General features: G+C 39.1%; 1 protein-coding gene across 36 annotated transcripts in view; it reads left to right on the forward strand.

The window, feature by feature from the left end:
- Positions 1-22,079, forward strand: part of WDFY4 (WDFY family member 4) — a 129,414-nt gene that overhangs the window by 21,175 nt on the left and 86,160 nt on the right. For 32 of the 36 annotated variants that reach the window (XR_010367348.1, XR_010367349.1, XR_010367350.1 and 29 more), the window contains 12 exons: positions 1,362-1,508; positions 1,875-2,064; positions 3,153-3,342; positions 5,198-5,358; positions 5,773-6,225; positions 6,603-6,707; positions 7,563-7,753; positions 10,238-10,848; positions 14,887-14,980; positions 19,571-19,785; positions 20,666-20,760; positions 21,685-21,892. Coding sequence is in view for 30 of the 36 variants with exons in the window: in XM_064430730.1 (XP_064286800.1) it covers positions 1,362-1,508; positions 1,875-2,064; positions 3,153-3,342; positions 5,198-5,358; positions 5,773-6,225; positions 6,603-6,707; positions 7,563-7,753; positions 10,238-10,848; positions 14,887-14,980; positions 19,571-19,785; positions 20,666-20,760; positions 21,685-21,892 (2,660 nt within the window). In the remaining 6 variants the exon portion in view is untranslated. Of the gene's footprint in view, positions 1-1,361; positions 1,509-1,874; positions 2,065-3,152; positions 3,343-5,197; positions 5,359-5,772; positions 6,226-6,602; positions 6,708-6,808; positions 6,878-7,562; positions 7,754-7,879; positions 8,126-9,848; positions 10,015-10,237; positions 10,849-14,886; positions 14,981-19,570; positions 19,786-20,665; positions 20,761-21,684; positions 21,893-22,079 lie in introns of those variants that run through there. The other 4 variants (XR_010367351.1, XR_010367352.1, XR_010367353.1 and 1 more) reach the window with 4 other exon arrangements.

Below are 22,079 nucleotides of genomic sequence, written 5' to 3' on the forward strand. Positions count from 1 at the left end.
GAGAAAACACCACATAGCATGTTTTCCTTTTTATTTCAGAGAAACTGTGTAGGTACAGGAGAACACCCCAGTCTCTTTATTTGCATTATCCCTAATATTTTGAGTTTGAGCATGCCCAAGGTATACAGTTAAAGGACACACCACCAGGTTTGTAGGCCAGGATTTTCTAAAAGATAGAAGGAAGCATTTTGTGCTTTCAGATATCTTTTTAGTTTTGGTTATCAGCTTGCTTTTCTTTAGTGTTTCTCTGCTTTTTCCCCCCCCATTGTGTATCTTTTTGTGTATTCTTTATCAGTTTAGTTTACGTATCAAAAAGTTGAATAGTAAGAATCTGTCTGGTAATATAGTGGTTGACTTTTCAATCCTGATAGTCTCTCACTTTGAAGTGTTTCACAAACTCTGTTTGTACAGCCATCCCAAATGCAGACTGGCATCAGGAGTACAGCCTGCTGGTGGGCATCTGTGGTGTGTTTATCCGTGACATTTAGTTAAACAGTTTGTGTTAATCTTTCTTGTTCAAGGATTCACGAAAATAAAATCTTACTGTCATATTATAATGGATATGTTCTGTATCATAAGGAGCTCTATAAAATTATATATATAGCTAGTCACAACATGACGTTTCTGATGAGATGTGTTTTTCACAGATTTAAGACGTTGCCATTTTTTGTAGCACACATACAAAACTTCATACCACAAACCTCATTCTTCTGTTACTTTGGTGCTGATTTTTGTTATGACTACTCTGTGCCAAGCACACACACTGGGACTTCTCTGGAAGTTCTATGCAGTCATAGTGAAGATGAGAGGAAACTAAGTACTGAGAAACACTGTGAAGAAACTGCCACTTGCACTTATAAAACCTGTAATTAGATGTGTGTGCAGTTATTGAATATGTTAAAAAAGTGAAGGCGTTATAGCTAAACTGCTGCTATCCTGAGTCAGGAGGGAGTGGAGAATTCATGCTTTCAGCATTCCAGGCCTCTCTAGCTGCTGAGTGTCCTGGAAAGTAATGGTAAAGGGGACACTGTCTGTCCCTGGCCTTGCTGTTGGTCCAGCTGCTGGTTTGCAGGCCGTGTGCTCCACTGACTGCAGGTCTCCATGTGCAGGACACAGTATTGCCAAAGCTGTAGTTCAGCTGGAGCAAGGAGTCCTGGGAACAGCAACACACAGTGTATTAAATTCTGCCAAGTGCATTTTACAGCCATGCTATGTGACTGCCAGTCTTGTGTGCCCTAGAGCACCCATGAGGGTAAGATGCTCAAGTGGGTCCTTCATCTGCCATGGCTATTCTCAGTGTTTAGGAGCACAAGGAAACTGTGCTCTGCTTCTGGAGGACCTGATTGTATTTTTCTTCTTAGAGGACCATGTGGAACATTATTGGATCTGGACTCCCAGCTGCTCTGATGCAGTGTCTGTACCTTTTCTTTACTGTCCCTCTGAAGAAAACCAGTGATGACAGGGAGACAAGTGAGGATGATGCCAAAACTCAGGAAATGCTTGTTAAGGTGAGATGTGCATTTGGGGGTTCATTTGCCCTGGGTACTCAGATGTTCACTTAGGCTCTTAGCTGTTCATTTGATTCAAACTGCCAAAAAAATCAGTAAGCTGGGACTGCAAAACATTGAATAAGCATCAGGAGCCATATTAAAAAAACGTATAAACTATCTCTTATATTTTTTACTAAAGAAAACAACATGACTTTGACTGGGAAAATCCATTAAGAATATCCTAGTGGTAGGACTTGTTCATTTCACTGCATCTTTTCTCCTGGTATTGGTATCATTTATAATCTCCTTCCCCAATGGATTTTTCTTAATTTCCTGGGTATGTCTAGAGGTGTTTACTGTAGCTGATATTTGTTTGCTTTTCAGATAATGCTTAACATGTACAAAGAGGAACAAGGCATAGAGGAACTACTGGCAGCTGATAAGCTTCAGTCATTAATTATAGCAACTTCTTCTCTGTGGGACCAGTGCAGCCACTCATGGAAAGTACCTACAGGCCGTGTGCTAAGAACAATTTCCAAGGCTCAGACCAAAACCAGCATTGTGTATCTACAAGGTTTGGCTTCGGCTTTCCCCATAGCTCCCCTGAGAGTGAATTACCAGAAAGGATAGATTACATCATCAGTAATCTCCCTTACATCATCCAATAGTCAGCTGCAAAGCATGGGCTTGTGACTTAGTAGAGAGGAGCTTTATTTAGTGAATTTTATTTATTTATTTTTTCCACTGGAAATGGAAGGATTTTTAACATAAAAAAACCCCTCCAAATTACAGGCAAGGGCCAATCCCACTTAATCACACTGACATAGGCAAGAGGAAGATGTATTATGTTTTTTCTTAAGTTGTGTGACTCAGTCTGTAGGTCTGAGCCTCATGAGCACTAAATTGGGCTGGACTCAGAGTAATGGTATCTTTTGGGACAACCACATGGTTGGTTAAACCCTCACCTCTTTCTAGGCTTTATTAGTTCAAGAATTTTTTTTTCTTATTAAAAATTGCAAAGGCCAGAATTCTCAAATTCTTAGAAGTGAAAAAAATAGTTTTATAATTCACAAAATACCATCAGTAGCCCATGTCATGGAGTAAATGCATATTGATATTTTTTTTTACATAAAAACTTGGCTTTTGGAGTGAGATGGAAAGAACTATTTTGACATTTTGAAGCTGCCATGGAAGGCCTGGCCATGAGATTAGACAAGAAAACTAGGCTTTCATTTCTGAAAGCAAAATGTGTGTGCCCCAATTACATATGCTTAATTGAGTAAAGAATTAATCTGTGAATTCTGCATAGAATGTGTGATTGACTTAGTATGAGACAATTAAATCTGTTAGTCTCTGTTTACCTTGTGCTCAGACAGCTGTATTCAGTATATATGAGTTTTGGTGAGTTGGGGAGTTGAAATCTTATACACCTGAGATTAAATCAGTTTCTGGTAGTAAAGCAAAGAAATGCATGCATATTTTAAAGCCAGCAGTGCTTCTGAAATGAGTATGATATTCATATATCCTCTTTTCTTTGTAGAAAAACAGTTATCTGACTCCTATTTTACTGGGATATAACTTCAAAATTGTTTAATTTTTGTTAGTAACTTTAAATTTGTTTGACTGTCAGTTCTTAAATACCTGCTGTATTTTTTTCCACAGCTGTTGACTGCATTAAAATAGCTGTTCAGAATCTCTTTACACTGGCTGATACTCTACCTGCTTGTGATGTGTGTGAAGCTGCCAGCATCGTGCTGAGCTTTGTGAAAGATTCTTATCCTGTATCATCAGCTTTATTAACAGAGTTTGAAAATAATGATGGCTACCAACTCCTGCTAAAAATTTTACTCAGGTAAGAGAGGTTTCTAGTAGGCTTCTAGAGCATGGCAAAGCTTAATTTTCAGAATGCATGGTGGTCTCTTAAAATATGAATCATGTAGGTAACTCTGTGGATGTAAAGCATTGCTATATTAGGAAGGGAAGCAGTACATGACTTTTACTACTACATAACAGAAGGAGAACAGTATAGGGGAAGTTAGTTTGCAGGTGGGATGGGGACATTTGAACACAAGACAAAGGTTCTTCATCAATTAGAATTAGAAAAGATGTAGGCCAGAGACATTTGTCTCAGTTAAGATGAATTTTAAATCCAGGAATTCAGTCAGTTAGGGAGGGAAACACTATCTCCTTAGTGTGCAAAAACAAGCAAACAAAACCCACCCAAACTTAAACTGAGATGTTTACATTCTTCAGAACCGAGATGAGTATAAACATGTCAGGAAAAATCTCCACTAGTTATCCTAATCCAAGGTTAAAACATAATCTGTTGCCCTCCTTGTCACCTTGTGTTGTTGCACCAGGCTCAGTTTCTTTAGTATTGTCTGAAGGGAGCATTTCCAGATGTTTGTTTCCATTCTGGATTTGTCCATTCTTGTACTATTTCGGCAACACTTGTGAAAACTTTGGTCCCTGAACAATGACTGGGGTGGGGAGAGTAGTTTGTAATTTGCATCTAGAGGATTGTCAAAGATATCTGTGAGTGACTATATACCTGTTCATGATTTTGAATGGCACAAAATTATTAATTTATTATTGGAAAAAACCTTATGTTTTCCTGGCAGTGTTTTGTTTAGTTAACAGAGACTGTCTAGATGTCCCTTGTAAATAAACTGCATTGAGATGCATATTTCTGATTAAATTCTAACCATGTTAGGGCAGGAAACATGGAATCCTTTTCAGTAAAGGCTATGACTGTCCCCATCTTTTCACCTGATGTAATTAGGCTGAAGAGACAGAAATAATAGGTGCTCAGGGCTTCAGATTAGTCTTCATTCCCACCATGTGCTGGCATAAAGGGATAGATGGAGAGTTCCTTCCAGAAGGTTTCGTGTGAGCAGGTACTCTCTTCTCTGATGATTAGAACTTTTTCTTCAGGTAAGAAGGATCTTGCTAATAGCATTCCTTGAAAAAAAGCATTTGCTTTCTTTTGTTCTTTTTCATGTTTAGGTGAAACCAGAATATTTTGTTGTTTTCTTCAGAGATTTTTCTAACCCAACAGTATTAGTATATTTCTCTGCCACTAACCCATGCCCAGATGATGCAGTTTTCCTTGAGAATTGATCCATCTTAGAACTACAGAATAAGATGATGTGATAAACAGCTCTCTGTCCTTTGACAGACTGTCCCTTCAGTCTATGAACCATGGCAAATCTGGGGTTGCATTTCAAACTATTTCCTTACTTAGATGAGACCTGCCATCATCATATCTGATTCACAAAGCTCAGGCAATATAAAATTTTTCCCTTCCTCAAGGCTGCGATTTTTGTTATTTATCTCAATTAACAGGTCCCTTATCTTGCCAACCATATGCCCACCTTTTTATATGAAGTGTGTTTTAATTATTGGACTTTTCACAAAGTTTAAATTTTTATCTCCCAAATCAGACTTTTACAGAGTTAGCTTTTTCTTTTTTTTTTTTTTAATAACATATAACAGGACTAAGTTAAAACATTTATCTTCCATTTGTTAACAAGGCTCTTTCAGTGTTGCTTCAGTTTCTTTCAGTCTGTAGGTTTTGTTCTGATTCAATGTGTCACCATGGTGTGGATTATTCTGTGTAGCTCAAATGTGCTCCATGCCTGATGATGTATCCAAAGTGTTTCATAATTAAGGCATGAACATATGACTGTGCTGACTTTTGTTCCTAGATGTGAGGGTTTGCAGCAAGATGAAGGAGACCCCTATCTGGATGAGATCTTGGACATGCTGACTTGCCTTACAACCTGTGGAAAAACTGAACTGAAAGTTTCTGGCAATATTGTGCACCCACAATTGCCACACTTTGATTTTGAACGGAGACAGTCTTCTGGTACAGTGTATATGTGTGTGTGTGTATATATATGTGTGTGTGTATAAATATATATAGATATATATGTGTTGTGTATATATGTATGTGTGTGCGTGTGCACGTGTGGCCTGGTAGGTGGGTCATAGCAAAATGAAACTCTATTCATTTTTTGTCTTAACATGGAGGATAGGAGTATGATGTGGCATCTTCAGATCTATGTGTCAGTGCTGCAGGAGCCTGAATGCCACCTACACCAAACTAAAATGACCATGTTAGCTCTAGCATCTCATCCAAGCTCACGAATATGCCTCCCAATCTCATGTCTCATGTTGCACTTATTTCCACTTTCAGATGATCTAACATTACAGTTAGGGTGCTTGCAGACTTAAATGACACTCACATAAAAATGATCTCACCTGGGTTTTTTCCGCACAGGAATGACAGTGAAAAACCTCCAGCCTTTCCAGGTATTGCAATCCATTTTCCAGAGAAGCAATGATCAGCACCTGTGTGGAAGAATCTTGTCAGCAATTGGGACCATATGGGCTTGGGACAGAGTGAACTTCTTTCTTCTGGAATGGACACTGCAACCTATCAACCAGTTCACTGACATCATTCATTTCAAACCACACCCAGTCCAAGTCCAGTTCTTCAGACTGGTGGAGTCCATAGTCCTGGACCTGTCCTATGTTCCCCATGAGATTTTGAAGAAGGTTCAGTATTTGATAAAGGAAAACACAGTGCCATTCTGCACCTTAACAGCTCTCCAGTGCCTTCTCAGCATGACCCAGAAGGACCTGTTATTTAGTGATATTTTCCGTGACTCCGGGCTCTTAGGCTTGCTGCTGGCACTTTTGAGGAAGGAAGCCAAGATATTGAGGAAGTCAGGTACAACTTAATGCCACTCACAATGATCATTGAAGTAGGCAGATCAATAGGAATAAATAATGTTTTTCTACAGTAAATTTATATATATATATAAATTTTATACTGAGTAGCTAGATTTTGTCTTCAAGCCAATTTGCCTAAATTTGACACACCTCTCTGAAATCTTTGCTGTTTATTTTTCTGCTCACTAGCCTAAAGAGCTCTGGGATTTTCTTTGCTAGTATATGTTGAATTTTTCTGGGTGGCATCCTTCAGCTCACACTTTTAAACAGGTCTTAATTTGGGGTTCTCTAAAATACAAGCTTGAGATTGGATTGAGGAAAAATTCTTCCTTCCATATCTTGCATATTGTAACATAACTTTTCATATGCTGACAGCTGGAACTCATTTGCCTAGCCTGAAAGAAGGCACTGAGAAGGAATTAAATGTTGTGATGCTGAAAATGGTGGCTGCCCTTACAGCAAGGTCTGTGAGGAACACAGGTAAGGAAATACACATGACTGTGCTACCCTCATGATATTTGTTGGTAAGTGGCCATGGTCTTAAGCAGCACCAACAAATTTTCTGATTTTTTTTGCTTCAGTTAAAAATGGAGGAAAAAAGCTAGAAGTGTGGGGATAACTGTGTTACACTAGGAAGAAATGTGACAAAGGTATTCTCATCCTGCATAATGAGTTTTGTCCCAGTAGTCAGCTTGTTTCCTTCATCCATGTGCATACTCCGGAAGTGTTTATATACGATGCACATACTTAGCTTTTTTGAAAAAAAAAGTATGTGTACTTGACTCTTGTGTATCATTTGTTTATCCAGATTTTCTTCCATTACATCTGTTATTTGAAATCTTGATTGGACCAGGTGCATGCTGAGGAACACTCCTATATTTGTGTTATACCTAAGAATTTTATACCTGTTTGTAGGGAATCTTGTAGAACACAGTAGCACAAGAGTGAACACTACTGAATTCGCTCAATTCACTCTGAAATCCTAGAATCATCACGTTTGCAGCATCTTGCACAGTGTAAATATACTTTCAGAAACTATCAAAAAGTTCTCTTCCTAAATGAAAGAGATGCTTAAGCTGAAACTGAAGTGTCTTTTTCATTCGTTATTGTATTGGGAACCTGTCACCTTCATGATTGGAAATCATGGTCATCCAGTCACTTCATCCTGAGTTGTTCTTGTGCCATTCAATCATCATTAGCTTAACCAGCTGCCCCTCTTACCTGTCCTGCTGTATTTATAGAAATGCGGCACTTCACACCAACACTGAAAATCTGCCTGTAAAAACTACATACAAAGGATAGTTTAACTAAAAATGATAATGTGTTTGTCCCTAGTTGTTCTGAAGGACTATGGAATGGTGCCATATATCAAGATATTTTTGGATGATGAGTGCTACAGGAGTGCTACTCTCAGCATCTTGGAGCAGTTATCAGTCATCAATTATGAAGAATATATGAGCATTATTATTGGGGCCCTCTGTTCTTCCACTCAATGGGAGCTGCATCTGAAACTAGATCTTCTGAAGGTAACTAATGTGGCTCTCCCTTAGGCACGGTTTTCTTGGGAACTATCTGTTTTCAAGATGTAAGAGCAGAAGAAAGAGCCATAGGCCAGCTCTAGATTATGGTAAATTGGTCACTTTGATTTTTAGCAATGCCTGTGTGGTCAATATCTTCACTCAGTATCAGATTAAAAAGTATTTTGAAGACCTAAATAGTAATGCAAGAGGGAAGAATGGAAATGCTAAAGGCAGAATTGTATGAGCAGTTCTATGTAATGTGACAGAGAAAGGAGAAACAAATGTGTATGAAAGTGAATATGTGGAGAAAGGATGTAAGATGTGAAGCAGAAAGATTGGAAGAGCCAGGGTAGGCATGAGACAAAATACATCTTTCTGGTAAGTTTCCAAGTTTGAAACTTTGCTGTCCTTAATTTGGTAATTTCTCACAAACACAGGAAGTGTAAACACATGTAAAAAGAGATGAGCAATGGAAAGGAAGAGTTTTATGAATGTTTGGAGGAAGAGACTAGAACTAGTCATAGCCTCTATTGATCCCAGAGTGTCTGATCCCTGAGCAATAAAACAGAGGAAAGAATTGCGGTGCTTTATTTTGGTTTAGGCATCCAGTTGAAAAGCAGCACTATTTTAAGCACTGATTTTAAAATTACTACCACCTCTGTCAAGTATGAATGGAATTCACTTTTCTGTACAATATAACAACATCTTCTATAAGAAAACAACCATGTTATTAAAAAAAATTAAAACATGAAGTTTATAGCTTTGAATTAAAACAGTAAACTTTAACAATACCTGTGGAAAAGTTGAGTATGGTGTCCAAACTAATATGAAAATAAATGCAACTTCAGTGCCTAATTTTGACAAATGATAACTGAATTAAAGTATAATGTAAGCAAATGAATTTATTTTCTTTATCCATTGGGACTGTGATTGTGTTACACACAAATTCAGATTGATTTGCTAATGTATATTTAGCTGTTAAAGCCTGTGCCCAAATGCAATTAGCACTGCCGTATTCCAGTGTGGCACGTGGACAATTAGGAGGAATAACAAATAATGGAATGCATGAAATAAATTCTGTTAGCAGTAACTGAGTTAGGGGTTTTCCAGTAGACATCAGTTTTATAGATTCAAGACAGAGGAATACTAACTCATAGGTGATTAAATTCTAACTGAGTTAGAGCTGGAGTAAATGTGTTTACTGTTGACCTACTCTGGAATGTGTTAAAGCCATCCTGATAACTTCAACTCTAAGTTATTAAATTTACTCCCTGTTCAGAAGTCTCTGCCTGGTTTGATACATTATCATACAAAATTGAATGACAGTAATAGAGTGCCTCCTCCCCCTTCAGTTCTCACAACCCTTTCTCACAGTCCTAGGTCTTGTTATGGGCAGGTATACTTCTGTAAAAAACTGTTCCTCCTCAGGAGGTTGTGAAGTAAAGCTTTTTCATTGGATATCTGTTGTGTAGATCGATATCTGAAATTGACCCTTTCCACTGTGCAAAGGTACAGCATCAAATTTGAAAAGTTCCTGTACAAAATGAATTGTGCGACCTCCCCAAAAAATTGGGATCAATTATATCCAAATGCAGCAGACTGTTTCTTGCAAGCTCCTTTTTCTTACCAATTTTACTTCCACAGTTCTTAATAACTTTTCCAGATTTGTTTTAAAATGGCAAGCACATAACATTCAAAATTGGCAAATAGTTTAAGCTGTTTTTATATATGTGTTATATTGTCAAATGGCATTCACTTATAACTTGCTTTAAGCCTATTGAAGTCAGATAAAATCTAATTAATTCATTGTCTTGAGATCTTACTTTTTATGGCTTTTTTCCTCTAAAGTGTTGTGCAAACTTTAAAAATACCTCAGCTGAGAAAAGGTATTCTTGTATTTCTTAATGAGGAGAACCTGCTGCTTGCAATATTCTTTGTGCCATTCCATGTCACTGGCTTTTTTTGGAAAGGGCCTTCTCAGTCATGAGCAAAAGTCTAGTGTGGGTTCCCACGTCCATTCAGGGCTGCAGGAAGACTTGTCTGTAAAGAGCTGTTCCATGTGAGGGTATTTACAATTTAATCTTTACTTCCATTTATCTAGGGCAAAGGCAGGTTTCTTGAAAGAGACTGAGAAGACTGGTAAAAGAACAGCCAAAGATATGAAGCTACGTCTGGCCAAACTGACTAGGATATGTAAAGCAGGAAATCTGATTTCTTTGCTTCCTCGTGGGAGCACTGCTGTGTACCTGTTTTAGTGGCTCCTAAGGGTGCATTCAAGGGCTGGTTGTATAATTCATTGGGTATATGGGGGAAGGGAGGAGAAGTTGTGGAGTGATGACCTTCATTTTGACCACCTTACCCTCCCCTCTCAAAGAGTGACATTTTGGCGAGAGAATTTTTGCGCAATCTTTCAATTGTAAAATATTCTAAAGCTTCTTTCCTCTTTCATTTAAGTGCTTCTTTTGTTTTCTTTCTTCCCAACATCTGTAGTCACTCTTGAGGATACTGGAGAGCCCCAAGAGCCATTCAGCGTTCAGAACCTGCAGTGGATTCAATGGGCTCCTGTCCCTCCTCTCAGACATGGAAGGTGCTCTGCAGGACCCCCCATCAGGGCAGTGGGCAGCAGTTGGACACAATTGCATATTGGAGCTGGTTTTCTATGCTCTCCAGGGGATAACTGCAGCCCTGCACCTAGACCCTGTCAACAGCACCTTCTTCCAGAGAAATGGTCTCTTTGAAAAGATGGCAGAGGATCTTGGATCACTTGGATGCTTCTGGACAGAAGGGAAAAGTCAAATTCTTGTGAGCCTTGAGAAGACAAGGACATTTGCAGAATTCTTGGATGCAGCATTCTGTTCTTCAGAACCTCTCCCAGAATGGCTAAAAAACTGCATTTGGATTCTGAGTTTTCTTGATCATATGGTCAAAGGAACCCTCCATCAGGAAAGGTACTTTAAGGAGAGGAAGCCAGAAATGGGAGAAGAAGCAAGAGATGGTCAGGAGGCACCCCAAGATCAAGAAGAGCATCCTTTTGCTTTCAAAAGACCAGGCAACAAATTACCTGCCTCCGCCTATATGCTGTGGGGGAACCCTGAAGAGAAGTAAGCCTTTATTTACTACAGGAGATAGAGTATTAAAGCTGATATGTACATTTTATATGGTAGTAAACTGAGGTAAGGTGTGATATAACCTGCCAAGGGTAAACAAATCAGTTCAATTCCAACTCCCGGGCCTCCGGGCAGCAGAAATCAATGCTTTTGGAAAGGTAAATGATGAAAAAATTGAGATATAAGGATTTAGTGCAGCAGTGGGACGCAGCCCCAAGAGTTGCAGGGTTCATGTTGATGATTCTGACACTTAGAAACTGGGAGCAGGAATGGAATCTTAGAAGAAGGCTGCTGGGACTGAGATCTTGTGCTTAGTCACTACTTGAACCTGCTCTGGTCAATTTTGACTTTTTCAATTATGTGGAAAGCTGCTTCCAGTCACTTGATACATTGAAAATAAAAGTTACCCTAAAGTATTTTAAATGCTCCTTTATGTGTGTCCGTCCAAGGACATGTGCAGACACACTCTCATTTATTCATGCTGAAATAGAGAAAATTGGAAAAGGAGCAGTCATGCTGCCTACCTCATTGAATGAAGGTTTATGTCAAAACATGTATCCTTGGTAGGAAGGGGAAACTATACCAGAAATCAGCATAGCTGTCAGCTGTGAATCAGTTCTGAATCACCTGCATTTTGTAACGCATGAGATTTTTCTGTCCATTCATTTTTCTCTAGCTTTATCTTGGATCTCAGTCCTTTTATCAAATTTGTTTCTGGTTGGATTTATTCTTAAAAAGGCTAAGTTGATAAGTGTGAGATTTCTCCAACCCTTACTGTAGATTATTGCAAAGTCATCTTCCGAGTTAAAGACCAAGACATGATGTCTGCCACTCATAGCAGCCATCACTGAAGTCAGCAGAACTTTTTCCCTAAGTACTGAAGCAGGCTGAATAAGCATTTCTGACTATATTTATACTTGTTTGAAGCAAGTAAAAGAATGTGTGGTGGATTTTTTTGTTCCCTGTGCAGCAGATTTTAAAGTAGCCATGGAGATGTTTGCTCCCTGTCTACTCTTTAAATTACACTGGAAGTTTCTGGTTAGGTACTCAGTGCTGGGGAGGAATAAATGCTCTTTTCCAAGCAGATCTTCCTATCCTGATTTGGGAGAACATGGGTTCATGTGCATGAGTACATAGGTGGTGGTATTTGTGAGAAGCACACTGTCTGTTGTTGAAGTGTGTGAATAAGAGAGGCCTAGGGATGCTAAGGGAGAAAGAGCAGGTTGGGGCAATGCTGGGAGGGGTGAGGCTCTGTCTTCTGATTGTCTTTCTGAAGTTACTAGGTCTGAAAGGAGCAATGCTTCCTATCTCCTTGTGTTGTTTTACCTGCTGAGATGTTATGCTGTACAGTAACTGAATACCACCTGTGGAGATATGAATCCTGTAAACTGAGACCCTTTCAGTTCACAGTGTCTGATTTGGGATTGTTTGTCTTGGTTCTGGGATGTGAAGGCACAAAAGGAAGGCAGATCAGCTAGGGGTGGTGGGAGACTATCCATGACAAGTGTATGCAAACACAAAAGAGGAACATGTACTGGAAAGCTGTCAATCTTCAAGCTATACAGCCTGTATCCTTCTCTACCAGTAAATTTTATGAAAACAAAAATAAGAAATCCCATAGTTTCTGCCAGCCTGTTGTTCCCCTAGTGCAGCTTCCCCTTAGCTGTACTCCACACTCACACTTCCCCCTGAAAGGTTTCAGACAGAGCTTGAAAGGAGGAACTTGAATGCAGCCAGCGTAGGTGGCCTGGGATGCCCTATCTTGCAACACGTATTTAATATTCCCAGGGAGGCAGGGAAAGGAGGTGATCCTGCAGGAGCCTGTGACTAATACATAGGAAAGTTAGCTTTTTAATGCTGGATAATATTCTAGCCCCTTCCACTGTCCTGTGGTCAATGATGCTGCAAGCTTCTGGGACACAGGGGAATTGACTCTGTCCTTCCCATCTCAAATCCAGCTCTCTGTGTTCCTGCCCCTGCAGTAATATTTGAAACACCTCTTGTGGCAGATGGGGTCTCTGGTTTTCCTTTTGTTCCTGGTGATTAGACAGAGCCTGCTGCAAGCTGTGTTAACTGAGGCTGATCTCCTTGGGAGGGAAGCCCTTCTTTGTGCCCACCCAAGCAGCATGGCTGCTGCAGCTGCTGTTGCCACAGACAGCTCACTGTGCTAATGGCTCTTCAGGTTCTCTGTGACATCTCATTTTTGTCCCCAAAACCTCCTATTTGTCTTATTTAAGTGGCACCAGTGCAGAGCAGATTTGCAATTCACACCATGGAACTGGTGAGAGATAGATAGATAGAGTGGAATCATGGGGTTGACTGGATAGCCCAGGGGCAGGAATGTGAGAGATGGGGTAATTGCAGAGGTGAAGAGTTGGAATAGGAACACAGCTGTACTAAGACAGCCCATAAAACGAGGAGCACAGAGAAGGCTTGTATAATATTCTTAAAAACCTTCTTGAGCCTTGTTGCTCATCTCTGCACGCACTCCAGCACCCTGATGTCCTTGTAGTGAGAGGCTCAGAACTGGACACAGCACTCGAGGTGTAGCCTCACCAGAGCCAGGTACAGGGGAAGAATCACTGTCCTGCTCCTGCTGCCACGCTGTTGCTGATGTAGGCCAGGATGCCATTGGCCTTGTTGGCCACCTGGGCACACTCTGGCTCACCTGGGCATGGGCCAGCATGCCAGGTTTGTTTCCAGCTAGGCAGCTTTCCAAATGTGATTTTGTCCCTATTCATTTTAGTGAGCCTGGATTTTTCTCTTTTAAAATGGTGTGAGTTTTCTCAGGGAGATGGGAGGAGAGTGTATTTTCAGTGTACCTTTTTCTGTGACATTTAAAAACTTGCCCATATTCATGTCAAGTACAGGTTTATGTGTCCACACTGAAACCACTGCTGCAGCAATTCTTTTATTCTAGACCGGAATTTGATTTGTTGCATAGAAAATATTGCAAATGAGCAATTAATTTGAAATTATCCTTCTTGAGGGTGCAGTAAAAATTATTTGTCACTGTGTGGCAGTGTGCTACGCATTACTCTCTGTTCTGCTGTATCAGATGAGCCTTTTTGGGAGTGGCTAACAAACATGTCTAATTGCAGTCTTTTTACCCTCCTTCAAAACCCTTATAAAACTTTTTTTTTTTTTAATGCTTACTCTTATCCTTGTGCTTTGTGTTTTATACAGTTCACTAAAGCATACTGTGCTTTATTTTGTCAGTCTAATTACAGCCATTTGATGTTGCCTTTGCTTTTCTTGTGAGACCTGCCTGGGACAGATGTTTCTGACTGTGCACATCACCACTCCAGTTCAGAGGTGTACCCAGAAATGCTGATGATGCTCTAAACAGGACTAACCTGTAGTGCCTAAACTAGAGATTTTTGCTGTGCTGTGTGTTCATCTTTGAGATGTATCTGACCTCTATCCTGCATCATGGCATTAACAGATCTTCTCTGTGATGTCTCTGATTCCTCAGTTCCTTCCTGTGCCTGAACATATAAAGGTCATAAATGGCAAAAATGAAAACGGGTGGGAAATCAGATATTAAATTTTACTTTAATACTTTGGGCAAATTCTAGTGTTGGAAGGGGAGGGTGGCATACTGATTTCATCAAGACTGTCTCACCTTTGCTTATTTCCATTTTATTTTAAAATACTAAGGTTGCTGTATAACCCAAGTTATAAACTTCTAGGAAAATAAAAGGATAACACTGGTTGTAGACTGAGGCATCAGCGATTCTTCTGGTTGTCTGTTTTCTGTTCTGCAAGTACCTTCAAAGGCAAAATTTGCTCAAAGAGGCTGCCTCACATCTTTGAATGTGCAGGTCCTTGAAATTTCAGCTCATGAGCAGGTGATGTCTTGTCTTTGTTACTCTCAGGAGGTATCCAGCTGTTCTGGGTAATTTGTGTTTGCTTAGTTTCCAGTGCTGAGCCTGGTTGCTGTTAGGAGGATGTAATGCTGTGCTCTGCTGGAACACTGTTAGAACCTTTTTGCTGTTTTAATGATAATAATGATATATCTTTTCACTGCAGGCTGGAAATGAGAGACTGCACCATTGTACACCCAGGTGCTGTCTGTGTCATGGTGAGGTTGCTGCCAAAGCTGTACAAAGAAGGATATGCTCAGGTGAGTCTGAACATATCAAAATGCCATCTAAACAGTGTCTTCTATTTCTCTGTAGCTTCATTTCCAGGAATTGCTTAGTCTTTGCAAAGGTGGCAGTATTAAAATTTACCTAAAACACTGGCAGGAGTAGCAGCACAAATTTCACTGATCATCAGTAGATGTAAGAACAACAAAGACTCTTGGCTGTCAATTTGCCAAAGCATTTCTGTACCTGCTTGATGCAGTATATGGATTTTGGTCCCAGAATACTTATTGCAAAGGCATAATGTACCAGTGCCCTGAAAACTGTTTTAAGTATAGCCAACAGGCCCAGCAATGAGAACAGCCTGACTCTTCAAACCTAACGGTCTATAAACTTTTAATGCAGTTTAGAATGTGGTTTTTTTGGTCAAATCTTCCATATATATACACCCCCACGCTGAATAAAGATACTGCCTATATTGTATTGGCTGTTTGGTCTGAAATACTTGAATGCAGTCAAAGTACACATGAAGGGACTGAAATAAAACCAGGTTGTTCATCCAGAGCTTTGAAAGGAACAAATAACTGTTGGCACATTCCAACTCTCTTTATTGGAATCAAGCCACCAGCTAGTGAAATTTTGTTAATTACAGTAATTAATTTCTGAAAATCAAGTAGAAGGGTTAATTGGATGAGAGTGTCATCAAGAAATTGGAATTGGCTCCACGACCTGAGCTCTGTAAGAAGGAGAGCCTCTCAGATCCTCAGTAGATGGCAGTGTTCTTAAAAGTATGAAGGACTAGAGCACAAATTCCAGTTATGTATTTAAGTATGCTCATGTTTCAGTGTTTTTTTTTTTTTTGTTTTGTTTTGTTTTTTTTTTTTCTCTCACTCATTTTTTCTTAGTCAATAAGAAATTATTACTGGTAGTGTTTTAGTATTTCTGTTGTAAATATGATTGCCTCAGGTAAAAGTGGACCACTATTGTGCAAGATCCTGAGTCAAACCCTAGCTAGGAGTTAACAAATGTCTTGAGGAGTTCTCATAAAATAACCTACAAAAAAGGTTAAGGAAAAATATAATTTTCCTGGCTATTTCTATTGAAAAATCATTGAATGAGAGAGGGAATGAATAGAATATTTCAGAGCTTGGGAAGCTCACTGATGCTGCCAAGTAGAGTCATAAAAGGCTGGACTTTATTAGCTTTAATCATAACATATACCACTGCATGAATCCTTGTGCCAGAAGATTCCACTCGGAACAGTGGAGTCAGGTGAGATCTGATGCAGAAGGTTTAACCTCAGAGGCTAGTGAAGGGGATCTAGGTGCTAGAAGGAAAATAACTGAAGGAATTACTCTTTGGGTAGATGCATTCTGTCCCAAACAGGTTACTGTTTCTTTTTCTAGTGCTACAGTATTTAAGAGCTAGAAGAGATGAAATAATGGCTTTGTGGATGTACTGCAGACTTCCATAAAAAAGTCTTAAGGGGCTTCTTGTTCTGAATTTAAGACTGAATCCAAAAGTACCCTTTTTTGGAAGCAAATGTGGGGAAGAAAGAGGCAATAACTCCTCTCTTTCTGCCTGTTTTAATGCCATGATAGATATTTTAGGTCCAAGTGTCCAAGAGTAACCTGGAAAAATCTTAGAATCAGTTCAGGTCATGTGTGATTCCTTTGCTTTCACAGAATTAGCAAAAAAAAAGCACTGCTTTTACAGAAACATTAATGGAACTCAATAAAATTAATGTACTTTCAATTCCGAACCTCAGAAAAATAATATCAATTTACTGCCAATTTTGCAACTTCTCAGTGACCTTTGTCAGACTCAAGAAATGATGGGCTGAAGCAATGTTGAGCCTGTCATTGTAGAAAACCCAGCAGCAGACAGTAAAACAGGTGATTTTGCCCTTCAGCCATTTCTTATACTTTCTCCTCAGTTAAGAGCTGAGGAGAATAGATTTGTGGAGGTATATTACTGTCATTGCTAGGCATGAGAAAAAAATCATTTGAGTGTTATGGGTAGAGAAACTTGCTTAAAACTTTTAAACTGACCAAGAGGTTTGAGTCAGTAAGCAGTCTTAAGAGTCAGTAAACTGTATTTAGAGGACATTGCTCCTGTTCATGCCTGTGACTGGAATGAAGCCAGTTGCCATCAGACTCCGTGTTTGACCACATAAAAATAGATTTTCCTTTCATTAATATGTTGTCTGTTCAGTGATGAAAGATAGCATTGCACATTTCAAACACTCCGTAAATTGAGACAGGTTCACATTCACTTCAGATATGTGGCCCAGGATATTCACAGTGTTTTTTCTACCTTGAAAAGAAAGAAGTTTCCTCTCAGATATGTCATCCTTGACTGAAATTTTAAGATTCCAAAGTGTCATGACAAATCTTTCCCATTTGTAATGTCAAGATAGTCTAGATCTGACAAGGGTGGGTAAAGGAAAGGAAAGAATTTTTGAGAAGAGAATAAATGCTTGTTTCAGTTCTGTCTCATCATCCTGGCAGGTTTCTTCCAAATGCAGACAAAAAATAATCCTCACACAATTCATCATGTAAATTATTTATACTTTTACTAAGTAATACTATTACTTCGACAGCTGGATTTTTAATTTTTGTTTTCATCCATGTCTCTTGTATGATGAGCTGCTGTCGTAGTTACTGTTGTGAAAGTAAAGCATTGTCCATCAATAAGGATTTTGCACCTTTTAAAAATATATTATCCTTGTTTTACGTTTAGGCTAAATTACTTTTTCTCCCTTTAGATGTTAAAATAGTAAAATTTTTCAAGTATTTCTGCACACATAATTATTGCTATTTTGTTCTTCAATCTAAGGAAATTACATCCTTTTGAAGTGAATGCACAGTGACAACAGTTCATCATTTTTGCTTATCTCGAATATAGCATAATAACCTTGAAGATGAATAACAGTCAATGAAATTCAGCTACTAAGTTTTGAAACTATGGGCTCTTAGGAAAAAGAATCTGGGAACTACTTAAGCAGATTGGGCAAATTGCTAGGTGACATTTGCCCTTAAAACTCCAATCTGAGGCAGAGCTCAGCTGCATTCTAACTGCACCTTCAATATCCTGATTCACAGTGCAAGTAATAAGTGTTAAGAAAATCAATCCATGCATAAAGAAAAACACAGCATGGTTTCTTGGCCACCTCTAATATTTCCACTAAAATCTCATTTTACTGGAACAAAGATCCATGAAAACAGCTCATTTTAGTCAAAACAAAGCAATATTGGTATTGACAAAGCTGCTAGCCTAATGAAAACAATCAATCTTTTTGTACACCATTATGCTTTCATTGGATTTATTTTGGAATAAACCAGTTGCTTCACTTAGTCAAGACCTGTGTCATTCTCTGTTTAGTGTTATTTACACATACTTTCCTGCATATAGTCAGAAATTGAGTAAAATGTTAATGAAATATTTTAAAAGTTGTGAGACTTTGAAACACTCTGTAATAATGTAGTTCTGCATGGGGGACACTTTGTATGTAATGCAATGCAGAGTGAAATGCATGTCCCTGGCAATGAATAGTCCTTCAGAGTGAAGAAAATGTTATCCAAAGAACTCACCCTTAGGAAATGTTATACAAAGAACACACCCTTCAGATCTGGCAAATGGTAGCCGAGTTTGCAAAAACAGTACATATGTTGCAATGGATGTATTGTTTTCTAAGTGTTGCAGTTGGGGACACTGAAAACAAATTGCTTGTTGGGTTTGAAATTGTCCTGTATTGGCTGTCTGGTTGAATGCAAAAGAACTCTTTACACTTAATAAGCTTATTCTGAATCCAGTTGCTCCTCATTCATGCTATAGAATCAAATCCCATTGACTTTGTTTGTGTGCCTGTCACCATTGTTGTCTTTTTCTTTAAAGTTTTCATATCTATTTCTTAGAAGAATATGTGAGAAAACTTGAAAGCTCTTTGAAATAGGGAATAATTAATCTTTGTAAAATTTGTGTTTAAATATATGATCCAGTTACTTTTAGATGAAATCTAGTTAGGTCAATGGGGTACCATGCATTCCTAACTGGGAACAAATTGCTCTAAAGATATTTTATGAGAATTGAGAGACTTGAAGATCATTAAGAGGCAATAATGAAGCAAAGCTTCAATTCAGCAAACATATAGAGAAGTGTTTAAAATTTTTTCATGACATCACTTGATATACTTTTCTTTAAGAACAGTGCTTTAAAAATGAAGAGTAGATCATGTCAATGTGGCTCCCCACAGGCTTAATGTTAAATATATTCTGAGTTCCTGTGGTGGAGTTTATGCCTGATAACCTGCCCTTGGTGGTGGTGCCTTGTTTTTGAATGCCAACTGATTGTTTTCTTCCTTCAGTGCTATAGAGATGAGGCAGAAAGGCTGAGCTGTGGATGGGCAGGCAGCTGCTCAGATGAATGTATGCACACTGTTTTAGTGCAGAGCTTGACAGAACAGCCATGCAGTTCTGCTTGAGCCTCTTGCCTTAGGGGCTTCTTTTCTGAACCAGATGTTTGCACTCAGGGATTTGACAATTGAAAAACAAATTAAAACAGAATAAATCAGTTGTCCTATACAGTTTAGTTCCAGCTCTCTGACTTTACTTCTGTGTCCATTTCAGCTTTCCCAGGAAATCCAGTGTGCTCTGGTTGACCATATCCAGTCCTTGGTGAAGTCAGAGAAGAGTCGTCAGGTGATGTGTGAATCTGGCCTGCTGAGCACAGTCATAACCTCCTGCCAAGATGCTTTCTGCAGTGACAGTCACCCCCTGCACCTGCCCCTCACTCGGGTGTTTGAGAAGCTCGCATCACAGGCTGTTGAGCCACATGTGTTAAGGTATAACATTGTATCTAAAGGAAGCAATTTGCTTTAGTGGTGCCATTTTTTTGCAAAGTTTAGAAAATAATTAGATGCTTCACGTAGTGCTTTAATTCAGCAAGGCTCAGCCTTTTCTTTCAAGTCCCAGTTAATCCTCCTTTCTCATTGATTGCAGGATATATGCTTAAATCACTCCTGAAGATGGTATGAGTCTGTAGTGTTCTGCATCATCTCTGCAGGGGTTATAAAGCCATTTATGAATGAACTAATTAAGTCATTGCAAAACAAACAGGGTTATGCTCTCCTGGTATTTATATGGAGAAGTTGTTTTCTGCAGAGTAAAAATGATTTCCTCATGTCTCAGATCCATGTCAATGACAGATGTAAAAATAAAAAGTGCAGTCTTCTTCCTCAGTCGCTGTTTCCAGTTTGAGGTTGCACTTTCTTCGTTAATGCTAACAAGTGCTAGACTTTACAGTACCTAACAGCTACCAGAGTGCAGATGAATTTAAATATTCAGTGGAAGACTGTATTTCTTTCACTGAAATAGGGAATAGGATTTGTATAAAAGAACTCCATAAAAAACTCCAACCCATAGATTTTTTTTTCCAGAAAAATTAGGGCTATTCAAAAATATTGATGAAGAAAAGGAATCTTTGATTTATTTTTTTTAACAGGAAAACCTTGAAATGAAATGTAAAGCAAGCAAAATATTTTTGTTGCTACAATGGAAAACATTTCTTCTGCTCTAAATGTCTTTAAAATTTGGCGTTCAATAAAAAAATTGTTCTCCAGATGTCTAAGCTCTATTTGCATGGTTGCTGTGACTCCAAGTGTCTGGCTTGTTTTCCTTTTTTTAAAATGGCTTCTTTTTTTCTTTTTCTTTTTTTCATGTTAGACAATTTTTGTGGTTGGGAGGTTCTCCACCTTCTCAGCCCAGCACAAACAAGACCAAGGTCCTTTCCTGTCAGGGGAGTGATTCAGCTAATGCAGGTAAGCACGCAGTGAACAGGGGCTGAGTTAGAGATGTCTCTGAAATGACAGGAAGCTGCTGTTGAGTAGGTTGCTCCAAGGCAGTTACTGTGAAGGTGGAGCATGCCTAGAATATTTCACTGGGTATTCTCTGGATTAGGTGGTACTTGACCAACACTGAGAGCTGATCTAATGGCTAGCAGAGACAAAATTAAATCTTTGCTCAAGTTAGATGCTGAGTATAGACTCAGATTTTGCTGGATCAGACATGGACATGGTTTATAAAAATACTAAAATTCTACAAACCAAGGGGAGTGTCTCCTTTGTTTTGCAGCATATTTTTCCTGTGATTTATAGACAGAAATAGAATAAGGATAGGAATAAAGAGCGCTGTTTTTTGTGGTCCCTAGGATATCCTAGTAATCTACTTTGCTTACACAGGCTACTTTCCATCTGAGTCATTTTTCTGCTCTAATGTATTTTATAGATGAGAGGCTACAGTATAGTAGTATTTGGTGCTTGAGACACCTGATACAGCATGGTCTGTATTTGGGTCTTTTGTTCTTTTCAGTTGTTTTTCAAATCCTCTCTCACATGTTGCTTATGACCATTCTGTTACAGCACAGTTGAATGAATGGTCTATGCATAAGAAAAATGAAACCAATGGGTTTGGGACATTTTTTTGTACGATGAGTTCTGGAGCTGCCTGAAGATGTGCGGGAATAAAATATGGCTATGGCTCTCCTGACAGCCTCCTGTTTTGAAATGCTTTCAGTGCAATATTGTTTTGTATTCCTGTAGTATTTCTGTGGGCTGCTGAGGATGTGTTATCTCAAAAGCATGAAGTGCTGTTCTGAGCAGGGATGCCTAGAATATGGTCAATACCTGTGGCTGGAAAATGACTTGCAGACATTGATCTGGTTAGGCACTGTGTTCATCCTTCAGGTTCAGAAGAGAGTGTGGTGGACAGTAAATCTGACCCTCAGACCGCTGTGCCTGCCAGGACCTCTCCTTGGCTGTCTAAGGGATCTGCACTGGCTCTCCAGACTGCCATGAGTCTCATCTCCATGACATCACCTCGGAACTTCCAGCTGCACAGCACTGCTTTAGCTCCATCATTTGTGGAGTTTGACATGTCCATGGAAGGCTATGGGTATTGCTGCTGTTGCTTTTATTTTAGCTGCTCTGGGGTCTCCAAACCCTTTGAACACAGTAACTATTCACTTCTCTCTTCATCTTAGTCTATGTATCCTATGGCTGCCTTCCATGCAGCAATGTTGCCAACATATTTTGTTACTGTCTTATTGCTGAGAGCCTACTCTCTGCTTTGATATCAATAC

Source organism: Passer domesticus, chromosome 8, assembly GCF_036417665.1.
Source record: "Passer domesticus isolate bPasDom1 chromosome 8, bPasDom1.hap1, whole genome shotgun sequence".
NCBI lineage: Eukaryota > Metazoa > Chordata > Aves > Passeriformes > Passeridae > Passer > Passer domesticus.